Source organism: Dendrobates tinctorius, unplaced genomic scaffold (assembly GCF_039654945.1).
Source record: "Dendrobates tinctorius isolate UK_male_01 unplaced genomic scaffold, ASM3965494v1 ptg000039l, whole genome shotgun sequence".
NCBI lineage: Eukaryota > Metazoa > Chordata > Amphibia > Anura > Dendrobatidae > Dendrobates > Dendrobates tinctorius.
The window spans coordinates 19,544,378-19,561,582 of NW_027361707.1; the positions used below are offsets into that span (position 1 = coordinate 19,544,378).

The 17,205-nt window shown below is 45.9% G+C and overlaps 1 protein-coding gene and 1 long non-coding RNA gene across 3 annotated transcripts; one reads left to right on the forward strand and one right to left on the reverse strand.

Moving 5' to 3' along the window:
- Positions 1–413: 413 nt before the first annotated feature.
- On the reverse strand, positions 414–8,064 carry GRPEL1 (GrpE like 1, mitochondrial). 2 transcript variants are annotated; one of them, XM_073574534.1, is made up of 4 exons: positions 7,845–8,064; positions 1,925–2,072; positions 1,273–1,354; positions 414–1,135 (listed from the first exon to the last, which is right to left on the reverse strand). In XM_073574534.1, the coding sequence occupies exons 1-4, from the start codon at positions 7,916–7,918 to the stop codon at positions 789–791; spliced, it is 651 nt and encodes a 216-aa protein (XP_073430635.1). In that variant the 5' UTR covers positions 7,919–8,064; the 3' UTR covers positions 414–788. The 2 variants fall into 2 exon arrangements, with proteins under 2 accessions (XP_073430635.1, XP_073430636.1); XM_073574535.1 differs by having other exon boundaries at positions 7,944–8,063.
- A 2,257-nt stretch (positions 8,065–10,321) lies between these two features.
- On the forward strand, positions 10,322–11,421 carry LOC141088457 (uncharacterized). The gene is made up of 2 exons (XR_012231956.1): positions 10,322–10,545; positions 10,721–11,421. It is a non-coding gene; the product is annotated as an uncharacterized lncRNA (long non-coding RNA).
- Positions 11,422–17,205: the final 5,784 nt, after the last annotated feature.

Below are 17,205 nucleotides of genomic sequence, written 5' to 3' on the forward strand. Positions count from 1 at the left end.
AAACTGGTCACTCTAGACCCGGCACACTCTTTACGTGTATAAAAAAAAAAAAAAAAAAAAAAAAAGCCGTGAATGTGTCTATTATGCCTTTAACTACCTCTGTGCATGGATCTCATCACTAAAGATTAGGAAATTTCTCAGAACAGAATTTTAACATTAAGGGAGCAGACAGACGGCCGTATTTCTCATGTGAAGATCACTTCGCAATCCTCTGACTCACCGTCGGCCCTCCTGTCCCAAGTGTGACAGCTGCATAGAAATAAGTCATACCAAGGTCAGGAGAGGGGGCCGGGCCGTGCACTGCAATCCTTGCACGAGAAATATGGCCCTCTGTCTGCACCCGTAATGATGTAGATATTGGTCTTTAGAGAAGAGAACGGCAGAGTAAGCATCTTGATCATAGCGCTAATAAATCATATTGTGAAAAATATTTATTCAGGGTAATATATCCCAGAAACACGCACTGCAGGAGAACCAATAGGTGGTAACCCTGCAGCATACCGACCAGACATTATCATAATTATATGCAACATTCAGTCCGTCAGGATCATCCGCTGTCCGATAGGAGCACAGTATTGGAATGAAAGTCTCAGTAAAAGTCGCCGCTGGCAGAGCCCAGTTCTTGCCTTTGGTATATGATACTCATCAGTTTTTCTCCTGGGAAATTAACCTTTTCCTGCCTAATTTGATGGGGCATTAATATTCCTAAAACGGGATTGGTGGAATGATCTAATAAAATACTCCTCTGCTTAGCGACGGACGGTACAACGTGGATATTAAAAACCGACTTATGTTCCTTTCACAACTCCTACTAGGGCCGGCCTCAATGTACGTTCATGCAGCTTGTAGCCCACTTTAGTGACTAAGGCTACTGTGCCAGGCTCCTTGCCCTCCACCGGGCTGTGGAATAAGGCTTCGTGCTCGTACGGATCAAACTTTGCACCCACTGGATTGAGCTTGACTACTCCGTGCTTCTTAAACACTTTTTGCATCTGGACTTCAGTCATCACCAACCCTTCGTAGAGGTTCTTCAGATGAGGGTTTTCATCCTTGATTTCTTCCTTGGGGACGCTCTGAGTCGCTTTCTCCAAGATGTCAGCCACTTCCAGTAAATCCTTGCAGAATCCTTGTATTCCTTCAGGTAAAAGGAAATAAAAATACTTAAAAAAAATAAATCAGTCTCCATTATATTTACAGGATGTAGCATAAATGTCAGCGTGGGAACAAAGCGAAGGCCAGTTATGTTGGTGACAGACGATGCTAGCTACTCACCGTACAATTTTGCATCTTCCAACATTTTTTGGCTTCTTTGCCTCAGGTTCTCTGTATCTGCTAAGGCCCGCTTGTATTTATCCTGGAGAAAGAAAGACAATTATTAGGAAACTTCACCCCAGGGTAAAAGGAAAAGTTCCCATGTCAGCCATGCTGCCGGCCTCGAAAGGGACTATTTAGGCTTGGATGCAAACAGTGATCGCTCATCGCTGTACCCACCGCCTCGGAAATCTCAGATGATCTCAAGGATACCTACACCAAGTCATGGCTCGTTTGACATTACAAAAATTCAGCTATAAGTGGCGCTAGAGACAGAAAATACACACAGGGGTCAGAAACCTATTGTACTCCCCTGTCAGGGCCTGCTGTGAGATGTAGTTTCAAAAGAGCCAAAAAAGCCACAGGTTGCTGATGGAGATGATCAAAATTGACCAGAGCTCTGAACTTTCTCCTACCTGCCGGCATCCCTGGAGCCTCTTCTGATTAGTAGGAGCGTCCATAATATCACGCAGAGCCTACGAATCAGAAGAGGTGGCGGAGATTCAACATCATGCAGGTAGCTGGAGGTTTGCATGGCTCGGATCTGGTGGAAACAGACTACTGACATGGCGGCTGGACCAGGATTCAGCAGATCTGTTCTTTTCTCACTCACCGTAACCTCATTCACTTGATCTTCCAGCTTTGCCTTCTCTGCGCTCAGCTGTTCTGCGCTCTCCTCTCCTTTCTTTTTACCCTTCTCCTCCTCGCCCTCCGGGTTGTTTGGCTGCTGAGCCGCTGTGCACATCAATTGTGGACACGTCCTAATGTACAAAAAGGCAGAATCTGGGTTATTGACAGACCCAATCATTATAGTGTTAATGGCCATTTTTGCTAAAAATTCCTGCATTTACCATGAAGTTATTTTGCAACATTTGAATGGTGCGTTATGAGGTTTCTACACTGTGATCCTCCTGGAAATGAGTGAATAAACTGACAATTCTGCTACCATTATGATAAAGGGGCTGTCCGGCCTTTGGGTACAAGTGTTTAGGCCTTTAGGACAAGTCATATTCCTCATCAGGCTCTTATACGAAATATGCATAGGCAAATTGGACATCATTTCAAACAAAACCCTAAAAATAGGCCGTACAAAATTGTTGGCGCCTTTCTGAAATTGTGGGTAAACAGCTTTGCTTTAAGCATGTAATGCTTTTTCAAATTCACCTGTGGCAAGTAGCAGGTGTGGACAAAATGAAAATCACAGCTGAAACCAGATAAAAAGGGAAGAAGTTGACTCAATCTTTGTACTGTGTGTGTCACATTAAGCATGGAGAACAGAGAGAGGAGAAGAGAACTGTCTGAGGACTGGAGAACTGCACTTTATGTACATGCTCAGTAGTGACCAGTGATGTGGAGTCGGAGTCAGGGAAATTGAAGAGTTGAAAACTTGGCATATCGACCCCACAGCGCTGTGAATGATATTGACATTCTGAAGATTAAAAGACCATCTCCAGAGATCTTGATGTTCTTTTGTCCATGGTGTGCAACACGGAGAAGAAGTCTACAACCCATTGCACTGTAGCTAATTCTCCCTGGACGGCAGAGAAAATTTGATGAAAGGTTGCAACGCAGGATAGATCGGATGCTGGATAAGCAGCAATCAAGTTCCAAAGAAATTCAGGCTGTCCTACACGCTCAGGGTGCACCAGTTTCATCGCAAACTATCAGTCAACATTTGAATGAAATGAATCGCTATGGCAGGAGACCAGAAAATATACTTGAGTACGCCAAAATCCTTCTGAAAAAGTCTTGTGGACAGAGGAGACCAAGATAGAGCTTTTTGATAAAGCACAGCATTCTACTGTTTACTGAAAATGGAAAGAGGCCTACAAAGAAGAGAACACAGTACCTACAGTGAAAGATGGTGGAGGTTCAAAGATGTTTTGGGGAGGTTTTGCTGCCTCTGGCACTGGCTGCCTTGACTGTAATAATTTTCTGGGAGAAATACTTCATTTTCTGGAACAATTTCAAGGGCGCCAACACTTTCAGCCATGACTGTATATGCATATATAGCAATATATTTGTATATAATTCCCTTTTTCCTGCTTGTTTTCAGTCACTCTGTGTTTTTGTTTTGTTCAACACTTATGTTCTCAATAAAGCCAATTTTACCATCTTTCTTGCAAGTGTGCAGCCTCACTCAATACAAAAGTACATGTAGATAGGAGGTATGGGGCCGGAGTATGAGCCGTTCAGCTCAGAGCACTGCTTACACATTTTAGGTATGTAATGTTCCCAATTATTGGCAACAGAGTTCCAGAAAATGGTGAGGAATTGAGATACATTACAAAAACTGGGCATGTTTTCCTATAGTCTTATTCCCAAAGTGTAAGTCAGGAATAGCGATGGGCAAACCTGTGGATGTTCGGGTCCGTCGGAACTTTATAAAAAAAAAAAAAAAAAAAGTTAGGTTTGAGTAACAGAATGGTAGGTAGCCAAACGTGTTCCCAAACCCCATTCAAATGAGCCAGCAGTTGTGACCAGCTGTGAAAAGGTTACAGCCAGTGTGGCATCAGCTGATGACTACTACTCTCATCAACATACAAGTGGTCTTGCTGATAGCAGCAGGAGGAAGTGTATGCTGATTAGATTATTCTCCAGCCAGAGCTTGTGCATAGTAAAGGCCCCTTTACATTTAGCGATGCACCAGCGATCCCGACAACGATACGACCCGGTCAGGATCGCTGGTGCATCGCTAAATGGTCGCTAGTGAGCTGCCAAACAGGCAGATCTCACAGCGATGTAGCGACGCAGTAGCGGTCGTTACTTACCTTTCAGACGCGGTGATTCTGACGTCCTCCCGCCCGCGTCCACGTGTCGCTCGTCGGCTCCAGCAGGAAGCACCCAATGAGAAATGGAGCTGCGCGATCAGCGACAGACAGCGGGGGAGCCAGTCGGAGGTAAATATCACACATAGCGATATCACTGCTGCGTCACAAAATCGGCAACGCTATAGCAATATCGCTATGTGTAAAGGCCCCTTAAGACATGTCAGTGAAATCATTCATGCAGTGCGTATTTTATTGTACATGTATTTAACTAATAAATTTAAAAAAATGGCGTGGGGGACCCCCTTATTTTTACCAACCAGCTGAGGAAAAGCAGACAGTTGGGGTGATCATCACAGCACCTCATTATTATGGATTATCTGAGGACAGGTGATTACTTGGATTTCTTATTTTTAATTTTATGTTAATAAATGCGTAAATGAGGGCATTTGTCAGGGAGTGTTTTGTTCAATTAAATAACTTTTCTATGTTAGTCTTTCACGCTTTTGATAACGGGGTTAGTAATGGAGGCGTTTCATAGACGCCTCCCCATTAGTAACCCCTGGGCTTGAGGTCAGCTGACATTACAAAGTGAACATCAATCCCACAACAATTAACTCACTTGCCACCGCACCATGGCAAAACACCAGAATCAGTGGATCTAATGGATGCGCCATTTCTGGGGCGGCTGAGAGCTTATGTTATTAGTCTGAAAGGGGGCCAATATTCATGGCACTTCCCAGCCTATTAGTGTCACCCCAGCTGTCTGTTTTTGCTTGGCTGGTTATCAAAAATGGGGGGGGGTGCCTCATGATGTGTTTTAAAAGTTTAATCATTTTTTTTTATTTTATTTTTCTTAAATGGCGTGGGGATCGCTCTATTTTTAGATAGTCAGCCAAGACAAAGCTGACAGCTGTTCATTATCAAAAATAGAGGGAACCACACTTTTTTTTTTATTTATTTTATTTAATTATTTATTTATTTTTCACACAGTGCTCCCAATCATAGCCATGCCAATACTTGACATAGCTGCGATGGGCCAGGAAGTGCCCACACAGGAAAAGCTTGTTGATTGGCTGTGCTGCAGGATTTCAACAAGCTTTGTTTGGGCTGACGAAACCGAACAGTAACACGGAGTCCATGTTCAGGGTCTGTGCATTGACACTAGGTACGCAGTACAGATCCCGAATTTTACCGTTCAGGTTCACCCACCATTATTCAGGAACAATTCACAGTGTACAGTATACCCCCGAATGAAGGTTGCAACACATCCCACTGTATAGATATGTGGTGGCAAAAGTCAAAATAAGGTACTGGGACAGGCGAATATCACTCTGCCCCGTCATACTCACCCCTCCCAGCGCAAGGTCTTCTCTGCAGCGGCAGCCCCTGCTTCTCCCTCTGCTTCCTGCATTCAGCTGGTCATGAGGTACCGCTCATTAAATATGCACATATTCATGAGTTTAATGAGCGGTACCACGTGACCGCTGAATGCAGGAAGCAGACAGCAGAGGGAGACGCAGGGGCTGCAGAGAAGTGCCAGGAGAGGAGAGTATGGTCTCTGACACCCCCGCTCCCCCCCCCCGGTATATGACTCACGTATAAGCTGAGAGGGGGACTTGGAGCCCAAAAAATGTGCTGAAACTCACAGCTTATACACGAGTATATACGGTATGTATTATTTTGGTACTGCCAGAAATTAGCTACCGTATATACTCAAGTATAAGCAGAGTTTTTCAGCACTTTTTTTGCGCTGAAAACACCCCCCCTCGGCTTATACACGAGTCATTGTCCCAGAAGACGGTGGGGTAGGGGGGAGAAGGGGAGCAGCGGGTCACAGTCAGCAGGAGCCAGCGGTTGCAGCTAAAACCTGTGCCCGCTGCTAAAGAGAAATGAATATTCACTGTACTGGCAGTGAATATTAAATTTCTCTTATAGAGCACACAGTGTCAGCCTCAGCTGCCGGCTTCCACGGGTGCACGCTACTTAAGAGTTATGAATATTCACCTCTCCACGCCCATAGGTGTGGAGTGAAGTGAATATTCATTCCGTTAATGAGCAGGGACACATGATCACTCGGCCACAGGAGCTGCTGGCAACTGGAACATAGTAACATGGTAACATAGTAAGGCCGAAAAAAGACATTAGTCCATCCAGTTCAGCCTATAAAATTCTAACAAGATACTGCAAGGGAGCGTAGGAAAGGTAAATAGGGGTTTTTCATGCTTTTCTCATGGGAGCCATGCAGGCAAGGCTCAGGGATGAGGAGCCATGCATACCAGGCTTATACTCGAGTCAATAAGTTTTCCCAGTTTTATAAGGTATTTAAAATGTAGCCATAGTTTATTATGGGTCTAGCTTTTCCATTTTTTATTGGGTTTAAATATTTAATTTAATAGGACGTAGTGATGTCCATGAGCCTCCGGCCATAAAGCAATACACTGGGATATTATACAAATGTTTGTATCCTTGGAGCTCACAGAAAAGTGAGGAAACGGCCAAAACTGAGGGATGATGCAACCCTGTACAAGCACAAACTATTACCAGATACCAGCAGTGTCCAAGGACGAGGGGTCATCTGATGAATGGAGGCGGCTCTGCAGCTCAGTGAGCCGCCACACGAACCTATACTATACAGCCTCCGGCATGCCGAAGGCCGGGTAGTGTAGACTCTGCCAATGGCAAGTAGCAGCTCAGCGCCGGGGGCCACGGGCTAATATTCGTACTGACTGAAGTTATTTTGGTTGAAGTATAACTTACCTGACAAACCTGAACCCCCACAATACGATGTGGCAGAATTAGGAAATTCTTGTGTATCTCACTCAACACTGCTGATATCAAGGGGGTATAGTCTGGCATAAGGGGCTACGAAATTTCCGATGCCATAATACACCCGGGATAATCAAACGGACGCCGAGGGGGCACGGCCCGGGGGGGGGACGCAGCAGAGGGGGCACGGCCCGGGGGGGGGGGGGGACGCAGCAGAGGGGGCACGGCAGAGAGGGGACGGCCCGGGGGGAAGCAGCAGAGGGGGGACGCAGCAGAGGGGGCACGGCCCGGGGGGGGGACGCAGCAGAGGGGGCACGGCAGAGAGGGGATGGCCCGGGGGGGGGGGGGGGGGACGCAGCAGAGGGGGGACGCAGCAGAGGGGGCACGGCCCGGGGGGGGGACGCAGCAGAGGGGGCACGGCAGAGAGGGGATGGCCCGGGGGGGGGGGGGGGGACGCAGCAGAGGGGGGACGCAGCAGAGGGGGCACGGCCCGGGGGGGGGACGCTCCGGAGGGGGCAATACTATGGTCTGTTACACCGGCCCTGCCTGCAGTCACTGCTGCTAAAATCCTAAACGCGCTGGTAATTTGGAAACTCACCGCTTCTCCAGTACAGGCCGCTATCGTGATGACGCCACAGTTTACAAGGGACGGGGGTGGAAAGTTCTACAACATTTTACTATTAAAAAAAAATAGAAACTGTTTTTTTTCTTTTACAAATAAATGGGTCATCATCGCTACACACGGTGCAGATGTAGCAGAGCTGAGCTTGTCATTGCCCTTTTCTCTTCTGCATACCTAAGTCCTGTGTAAGACTAATAAGAAAACAATAAATATAGTTCTTCGGAGCTTTATCAGGTGAGCAGCACAGGTGCATGCGACTTGACCCTGGAGGACTACTATTCCCAGCATGCCTCCATGCACACTACAAGCATAGCGGAGAGAGAATAAGCACGTTAGTAAGGCGACTACAGCGGGCAATGTGTCTTCCTTCTTACCGGAGCGGCGCCCTGTGTGTCCGCAGCACCGAGCTCAGGTTATGCCCCAGTATCCGCAGGCCCCTGGACGCCATGTCTGACCCCCCTCTTAGTACTCACGCGCACTGCACGCCACGCAGAGGACAAGCCGCATCACACCCTAACCTAGCAAAATTACTACTTCAGCCAATCAGACGCCAGGACGATGTGTTGCGCGTGCGCAGAAGGAACAAGGTCATGCTGCCAACCTAGTCAAGAGAGGTTGTAGAAGAGTTGAAATGTCACCTATGAGGTTTAGAGGGAGGACGCGCAATGATTGGGTGGAGACGACAGTGGGCGGGGCCTGCGATGACATCGCATGTAATTCCCTGCAATATAAAAGCTGTGTGTGCAGCCCTGGACGCCTCAGTCTCACTGTTTGCGCAGCTTTCCGGCTCCAGGTTATATTCTTATCGCTGTATTCCAGAAGCTTTCTCACATTTTTTTCCACTGTATGTTAGTTTTTTCGCCAAGATCTGCATTACATGTAATGTAGCTGCTGCACAAAGAGAGATCTTTCTCCACACTACTGGCTTCATGGCTAAAGTCCACGGTAGCTTTAGCCTTAAAGGGGATGTCAGCCAATGGGGACTTTTTTCTTCACTTAAATGCATGTATTTTTGGCTAAAATAACTTTTCTACTTATTTTGTGCCCTGTATTGCTGGCTGCGGAATGGGTCAACTGAGAATCCATCAGTGAGCTAATTCTGGAGCGTTTCTGAAGTCCGATATTGAGGGGTTCAGCCAACAGTCTCGTGTATGGGGGTGCAGGCAGACTGACTGATCATTGGGAGAGATGCCGATCGCCCATGTCTGATTTCGGGCTGCCGATCCCATCGTTCTCCATGAGATAAGACGGCAGCCTGTTCCGGCAGCTTTCTTGCGCAGAGCACAGGTGTGCACCTGTGTACAGGAGAGTTGGCTGTGATGGCTGCCGGCCGAAGCATCGTTCCTCTGCGTCCGACGGCCATCTAATGTGTGTGGCCGGCCTTACTCTTGTATCTGTCTTTTTCTGTTCTCTCAGCTGATTTTTGACCACAGACAACATTGATATTGAATGTGCAGGAAACAAAGAGCCTGCAAAAGGGGAAAACTTTAACCCCTTCACCACCTTGGGATTTTCCATTTTTGCATTTTCACTTTTTGCTCCTCTTCTTTCCAGAGCAATAACTTTTCTATTTTTCAGTCAATATAGCCATGTGAGCAGGGGTGTACATAGAAATCATTTAACCCCTCCCCCAATAAGTGTCAGGGTCACACAAGAGCATATCTCCCAACTTTCAAGCCTTTACATAGTAATTTTCCTCCTGCTGAAGCCCTAGATTCCTCCCCATAAAGTATGATGCCACCAAAAGTGCCCCCCAAACACTGGTTGATACCCCTATGGTGAAGTTTTCCACATTAGTCCCTATAATGACTACTGTACCCCACCTCAACTCCCAAGGCAAAGTATGGTGACCCCAACCCAGTATGATCCCCCAATTGTATCCCCCACACAGCCCTCCGTGTAGTATAATGGCCCTCCACACAGCATAATGGACCCCATAAAAACCTTCATACAGTATAATATACTGTATATACCAGTGTAATATACAATATCCACATAACCTTCCACATAGTATTATGTACCCCCCATGGTCCTCCATACAATACACTGCACCCCCCATGGTCCTCCATACAATACACTGCACCCCCCATGGTCCTCCATACAATACACTGCACCCCCCATGGTCCTCCATACAATACACTGCACCCCCTCATGGTCCTCCATACAATACACTGCACCCCCCCATGGTCCTCCATACAATACACTGCACCCCCCCATGGTCCTCCATACAATACACTGCACCCCCCATGGCCCTCCATACAATACACTGCACCCCCCATGGCCCTCCATACAATACACTGCACCCCCCATGGCCCTCCATACAATACACTGCACCCCCCATGGCCCTCCATACAATACACTGCACCCCCCATGGCCCTCCATACAATACACTGCACCCCCCTCCCCATGGCCCTCCATACAATACACTGCACCCCCCTCCCCATGGCCCTCCATACAATACACTGCACCCCCCTCCCCATGGCCCTCCATACAATACACTGCACCCCCCTCCCCATGGCCCTCCATACAATACACTGCACCCCCCTCCCCATGGCCCTCCATACAATACACTGCACCCCCCTCCCCATGGCCCTCCATACAATACACTGCACCCCCCTCCCCATGGCCCTCCATACAATACACTGCACCCCCCTCCCCATGGCCCTCCATACAATACACTGCACCCCCCTCCCCATGGCCCTCCATACAATACACTGCACCCCCCTCCCCATGGCCCTCCATACAATACACTGCACCCCCCTCCCCATGGCCCTCCATACAATACACTGCACCCCCCTCCCCATGGCCCTCCATACAATACACTGCTACAGTACCACATTTCATAGGCGTCAATTCTTCTTCTGTTTCGTCTCTTTATCTTCCAGGTTTTGCATCCATGTGTTGCCACAGAAATGAAAATGTTCCTTGATTTGAAGACCTTGTCCATTGACTTCTTTTTGGATTTTCCCAAGGCTATTCTCTTGAGTGATCATCAATCCGAACAGGTTGAAGTCCTTCACAACTTCCAGTTTGTCGCCGTCTATCTCAGATGTGTCCTGGTCACACCTGGCAGTAGTCAGTATCTTTGTCCTCTTTGTGTTGAGTAGCAGTCGCATGCTCGAGCTTTCCATCTTGACTCTCTGTAATAAGTCCTTCATTCCATCTACACTCGCTGCCGTCAATGTGGTATCGTCTGCGTATTTAAGATGGTTGATGATTAATCCAGCAATGTTGATTCCTTCTTTTTCAGCAAGTCCAGCTTTCCTGAAAATAGCTTCTGCTCTATGGGTGGGTGGAAAAAACAAAAAACAAAAACAGATCCCACACAGAACATACGTGTAGAATCCGATTTATACGGATACATTTCTATTATAAACCTAGGAAACTGTGTTTGATCACTTACATTTTTTAATGTTGCTGTATGAAAATGGATAGCACACAGCATCACGCGCACGTTCAAAAAATGGACACACCGACGGCACATGGATGAAAATCTGATTAAAATTAGTTGAAAATCGTCCAATTTTTTTCTTTTTTGGATTAAAAGCGGACAATTTTTCATCCTCTTGTCACCAGCCGGCATTAAACTCTCTGACAGCTGTAGTAGAAGGAGGACTCGGCCATAAAAGCAGCACAGTGAGACCCCTCCTATACGTGGACCTCAAGAGTTGCCTATAATGGAAAATAAAATCAGAGCGTTCTTGTGCACCAGCGCCCAATCCCCGCACTACCTAGTTAGGTCCATATATATTTGGACAGAGACATTTTTCTAATTTTGGTTCTAGACATTACCACAATGAATTTTAAACAAAACAATTCAGTTGCAGTTGAAGTTCAGACTTTCAGCTTTCATTTTTGGGTATCCACATTAAAATTGGATGAAGGGTTTAGGAGTTTCAGCTCCTTAACATGTGCCACCCTGTTTTTAAAGGGACCAAAAGTAATTGGACAATTGGCTCCAAGGCTATTTCATGGACAGGTGTGGGCAATCCCTTCGTTATGTCATTCTCAAGCAGATAAAAGGCCTGGAGTTGATTTGAGGTGTGGTGCTGGCATTTGGAAGGTTTTGCTGTGAAGGAAACATGCGGTCAGAGGAGCTCTCCATGCAGGTGAAACAAGCCATCCTTAAGCTGCAAAAACAGAAAAAACCCATCCGAGAAATTGCTACAACATTAGGAGTGGCAAAATCTACAGTTTGGTACATCCTGAGAAAGATAGAAAGCACTGGTGAACTCATCAATGCAAAAAGACCTGGGCGCCCACGGAAGACAACAGTGGTGGATGATCGCAGAATAGTCTCCATGGTGAAGAGAAACCCCTTCACAACAGCCAACCAAGTGAACAACACTCTCCAGTAGATAGGCGTATCAATATCCAAATCTACCATAAAGAGAAGACTGCATGAAAGTAAATACAGAGGGTTCACTGCACGGTGCAAGCCACTCATAAGCATCAAGAGTCAAAAGGCTAGACTGGACTTTGCTAAAAACATCTAAAAAAGCCAGCACAGTTCTGGAAGAACATTCTTTGCATAGATGAAACCAAGATCATCCTCTACCAGAATGATGGAAAGAGAAAAGTATGGTGAAGGCGTGGTACAGCTCATGATCCAAAGCATACCACATCATCTGTAAAACACGGCGGAGGCAGTGTGATGGCTTGGGCATGCATGGCTGCCAGTGGCACTGGGTCACTAGTGTTTATTGATGATGTGACACAGGACAGAAGCAGCCGAATGAATTCTGAGGTATTCAGAGCCATACTGTGTGCTCAGATCCAGCCAAATGCAGCCAAACTGATTGGTCGTCGTTTCATACTACAGATGGACATCGTTAAAGGGTTGATTGTGACTTGTAGGACCGCTACCAATAGGTGGCGCTGTAGAGTAAAAGTCCTCTTTCTTTCTGAAGAGGCAATTTGCATATTATTTTCCCAGAGGAGCATTGCACGGCGAATAAGCCTCCTTACCTTGACAAGCCACAGCTGGCATGTCACTCTCCGCAAGGAGAAACCTTACCTCTTAGACCCTAGTCCAGAGCCTCTCACCTAGCCAAATCAGATCTCATACTTTGCACTGATGAGAGCCAACAGCTCGAAACACCGTGTCTGCAAATTGAGATTCTGATTTGGCTTGTATCCTAAGTCATATTACAAGACTCGTTAAAGGGTTGATTGTGACTTGTAGGATCACTACTACCAATAGGTGGCGCTGTAGAGTAAAAGTCCTCTTTCTTTCTGAAGAGGCAATTTGCATACAGATGGACAATGACCCAAAACATAAAGCCAAAGCAACCCAGGAGTTTATTAAAGCAAAGAAGTGGAATATTCTTGAATGGCCAAGTCAGTCACCTGATCTCAACCCAATTGAGCATGCAATTCACTTGTTAAAGACTAAACTTCAGAAAGGCCCACAAACAAACAGCAACTGAAAACCACCGCAGTGAAGGCCTGACAGAGCATCAAAAAGGAGGAAACACAGCGTCTGGTGATGTGCATGAGTTCAAGACTTCAGTCAGTCATTGCCAACAAAGGGTTTTCAACCAAGTGCTAGAAACTAACATTTTATTTACAGTTATTTAATCTGTCCAATTACTTTTGGTCCCTTTAACCCCTTCATGACCCAGCCTATTTTGACCTTAATGATCTGGCCATTTATTGCATTTCTGACTAGTGTCCCTTTATGAGGTAATAACGCAGGAACGCTTCAACGCATCCTAGCGATTCTGAGATTGTTTTTTAGTGACATATTGGGCTTCATGTTAGTGTTAAATTAAGGTCGATAATTTTTACGTTTCTTTGTGAAAAAAATGGAAATTTGGCGAAAATTTTGAATGTCACAATTTTGAATTTTTATTCTGTTAAACCAGAGAGTTATGTGACACAAAATAGTTACTAAATAACATTTCCCACATGTCTACTTTACATCAGCACAATTTTGGAAACAAAATGTTTTTTTGTTAGGAAGTTATAAGGGTTAAAAGTTGACCAGCGATTTTTCATTTCTACAACAAAATTTACAAAACCATTTTTTTTAGGGACCACCTCACATTTGAAGTCACTTTGAGGGGACTATATGGCAGAAAATACCCAAAAGTGACACCATTCTAAACTGCACCTCTCAAGCTACTCAAAACTACATTCAAGATGATTATTAACCCTTCAGGTACTTCACAGGGACTAAAGCAACATGGAAGGAAAAAATGGACATTTTAATTTTTCCAACAAAAATTTTCTTTTAGCATCATTTTTTTTCAATTTCACATGGGTAATAGGATAAAATGGATCCTAAAATTTGTAGGGCAATTTCTTCTGAGTACACGGATACCTCATATGTGGTCATAAACCACTGTTTGGGCACACGGCAGGGCTCAGAAGGGAAGGAGCGCCATTTGACTTTTTGAATGGAAAATATGCTGAAACATTTATTAGTTGCCATGTCACGTTTGGAAGGTCCCTGTGTGCCTAAACATTGGTGCTCCCCAACAAGTGACCCCATTTTGGAAACTAAACCCTCCAAGAAACTTATCTACATGCATAATGAGCACTTTGAACCCTCAAGTGCTTCACAAATTGATCCGTAGGAAAAAAAAGTACTTTTTTTTCACAAAAATTTTGTTTTAGCCTCAGGTTTTTCATTTTCACATGGGCAACAGGGTAAAATGGATCCTAAAATTTGTTGGGAAATTTCTCCTGAGTACACAGATACCTCATATGTGGTCATAAACCACTGTTTGGGCGCACGGCAGGGCTCAGAAGGGAAGGAGCGCCATTTGACTTTTTGAATGGAAAATATGCTGGAATATTTAGCGTTGCCATGTCGCGTTTGGAGAGTCCGTGTGTGCCTAAACATTGGAACTCCCACACAAGTGACCCCATTTTTGAAACTAGACTCTCCAGGGAACTTATCTAGATGCATAGTGCGTACTTTGAACCCCCAGGTGCTTCACAAATTGAGCCTTAAAAAAAAAAGTTTTTTTCACAAATTTTCTTTTAGACTCAGTTTTTTTCATTTTCACATGGCACATGAGCAACAGGGTAAAATGGATCATAAAATTTGTTGGGCAATTTTTCCTGAGTACACCGATACCTCATATATGGTCATAAACCACTGTTTGGACGCACGGCAGGGCCCGGAAGGGAAGGAGCGCCATTTGCCTTTTTGAATGGAAAACTAGCTCCAATCGTTAGCGGACACCATGTTGTGTTTGGAGAGCCCCTGTGTGCCTAAACTTTGGAGCTCCCCCACAAATGCCCCTATTTTGGAAACTAGACCCCCCAAGGAACTTATCTAGATGCATAGTGAGCACTTTGAACCCTCAGGTGCTTCACAGAAGTTTATAACGCAGAGCCGTGAAAATAAAAATATTGATTTTTTTAGCCCGCTAATTTTTATTTTCACAATGGAAACAGGAGAAATTGGACTCCTAAAGTTGTTGTCCACTTTTTCCTGAGTACGCTGGTACCCCATATGTGGGGGGGACAACTGTTTGGGCACACGTCGGGGCTCGGAAGGGAAGTAGTGACGTTTTGAAAAGTCGACTTGATGGAATGGTCTGCGGGCATCATGTTACATTTGCAGAGCCCCTGATGCGCCTAAACAGTGGAAACCCCCCACAAGTGACCCCATTTTGGAAACTAGACCACCCAAGGAACTAATCTAAATGTGTGGTGAGCAATTTGAACCCCCAAGTTCTTCACAGAAGTTTATAACGCAAAGGCATGAAAAAAAATATTTTTTTTTCCTCAAAAAATGATTTTTTAGCCCACAATTTATTTTCACAAGGGTAACAGGAGATTGGACCCCAAAAGTTGTTGTCCAGTTTGTCCTGAGTACGCTGATACCCCATATGTGGGGGCGAACCACTGTTTGGGCACACTTCGGGGCTCGGAAGGGAAGTAGTGACGTTCTAAAATGCTGACTTCATGGAATGGTCTGCAGGCGTCATGTCATGTTTGCAGAGCCCCTGATGTGCCTAAACAGTAGAAACCCCCCACAAGTGACCCCATTTTGGAAACTAGACCCCTCAAGGAACTTATCTAGATGTCTGGTGAGCACTTCGAACCCCCAAGTGCTTCACAGAAGTTTATAACGCAGAGCCATGAAAATAAAAAATCATTTTTTCTCCACAAAAATAATTATTTTAGCCCCCAATTTTTTATTTTCCCAAGGGTAACAGAAGAAATTAGACCCCAAAAGTTGTTGTGCAATTTTTCCTGAGTACGCTGATACCCCATATGTGGGGGTAAACCACTGTTTGGGCAAACGTCGGGGCTCGGAATGGGGGGAGCACTGTTTGACTTTTTAAACGCAAAATTGGCTGGAATAAATGGTGGTGCCATGTCGCGTTTGGAGACCCCCTGATGTGCCTAAACAGTGGAAACCCCTCAATTCTAACTCCAACCCTAACCCCAACACATCCCTAACCCCAACCCTAATCATAACCCTAACCCCAACCCACCCCTAACCCTAATCTTAACCCTAAATCCAACCCTAACCCTAATCCCAACCCCAATTCCAGCCCTAACCCCAATTCCAGCCCTAACCCTAATTCCAACCCTAACCCTAATGTAAAAATAAAAATATTTTCTTTATTTTATTATATGTCCCTACCTATGGGGGTGATAAAGGAGGGGTTTATTTACTTTTTTTTTATTTTGATCACTGTCAGTTTCTCACAGTGATCAAAATAAATGTATAAATCTGCAGCCGGCGCATGCGCCCGCCATTTTCCAAGATGGCGGCGCCCATGACGCAGGACACTGGGACGGCCAGAGGGACAGGAGATACTGGGGCCATTGGGGGGGGGGGGATCGGAAGGCTGGGGGGAGTGGAAGGAAGGTGGCGGTAGCCGATCGGCGCCATCAGTCGGTGGGTGAGGGGTCTGATTGCTGTCTCCAGTCATGACCGATGCTATTGCAGCATCGGCCATGGACTGATTGTAATATTTCACCAAATTTAATTGGAGAAATATTACAATCGTACTGCGCATGCGCCCGCCATTTTCAAAGATGGCGGCGCCCATGCAGGGGGGATGGCGGGACACCGGGAGCAGGATGTGACAGGTACCGCGGGGGGGATCGGAGGGAAGGGGAGGGGGGCAGATCGTGACAGCAGCGGCCCATCGCTGCTGTCAGTCTGTGGCGGGGGCCGATCGCCCCCGCCAGCCGGTGTGGGGGGGGTTAAATTAGTGTCTCCAGCCATGTCCGATGCTACAGCAGCATCGGCCAAGGCTGGATTGTAATATTTCATCAAATTTTAGTAATATTTCATCAATATCGCTCTGATTGGCTGTTTCACTTTCAACAGCCAATCAGAGCGATCGTAGAAGCGTGGGGGCTAAGCCACCCCCCCCGTGAAGCATAAAGGGTCCTTTGTGTGCTGGTCGGGTGACCTTTCATTGACCCCGGTCACCCAACTCGCAGGAGCGCTATTTATAGCATGACGCCTACGGGGGCGTCATGGGTCATTTGGGCACGACTTTTCATGACGCCTACGTAGGCGTCATGGGTCGGGAAGGGGTTAAAAACAGGGTGGCACATGTTAAGGAGCTAAAACTCCTAAACCCTTCATCCAATTTTAATGTGGATACCCTCAAATGAAAGCTGAAAGTCTGATCTTCAACTGCATCTGAATTGTTTTGTTTAAAATTCATTGTGGTAATGTCTAGAACCAAAATTAGAAAAATGTTGTCTCTGTCCAAATATATATGGACCTAACTGTAGATCACAGTATTG

What these genes read in the sequence shown, in the direction of transcription:
- GRPEL1 (XM_073574534.1), bottom strand. Translation starts at nt 7,918, where the DNA reads ATGGCGTCCAGGGGCCTGCGGATACTGGGGCATAACCTGAGCTCGGTG. An exon ending in ACACACAGGGCGCCGCTCCG is followed by an intron (nt 2,073 to 7,844) that starts GTAAGAAGGAAG and finishes TTTGTACATTAG; the next exon opens with GACGTGTCCACAATTGATGT. An exon ending in GGAAGATGCAAAATTGTACG is followed by an intron (nt 1,136 to 1,272) that starts GTGAGTAGCTAG and finishes TTTTACCTGAAG; the next exon opens with GAATACAAGGATTCTGCAAG.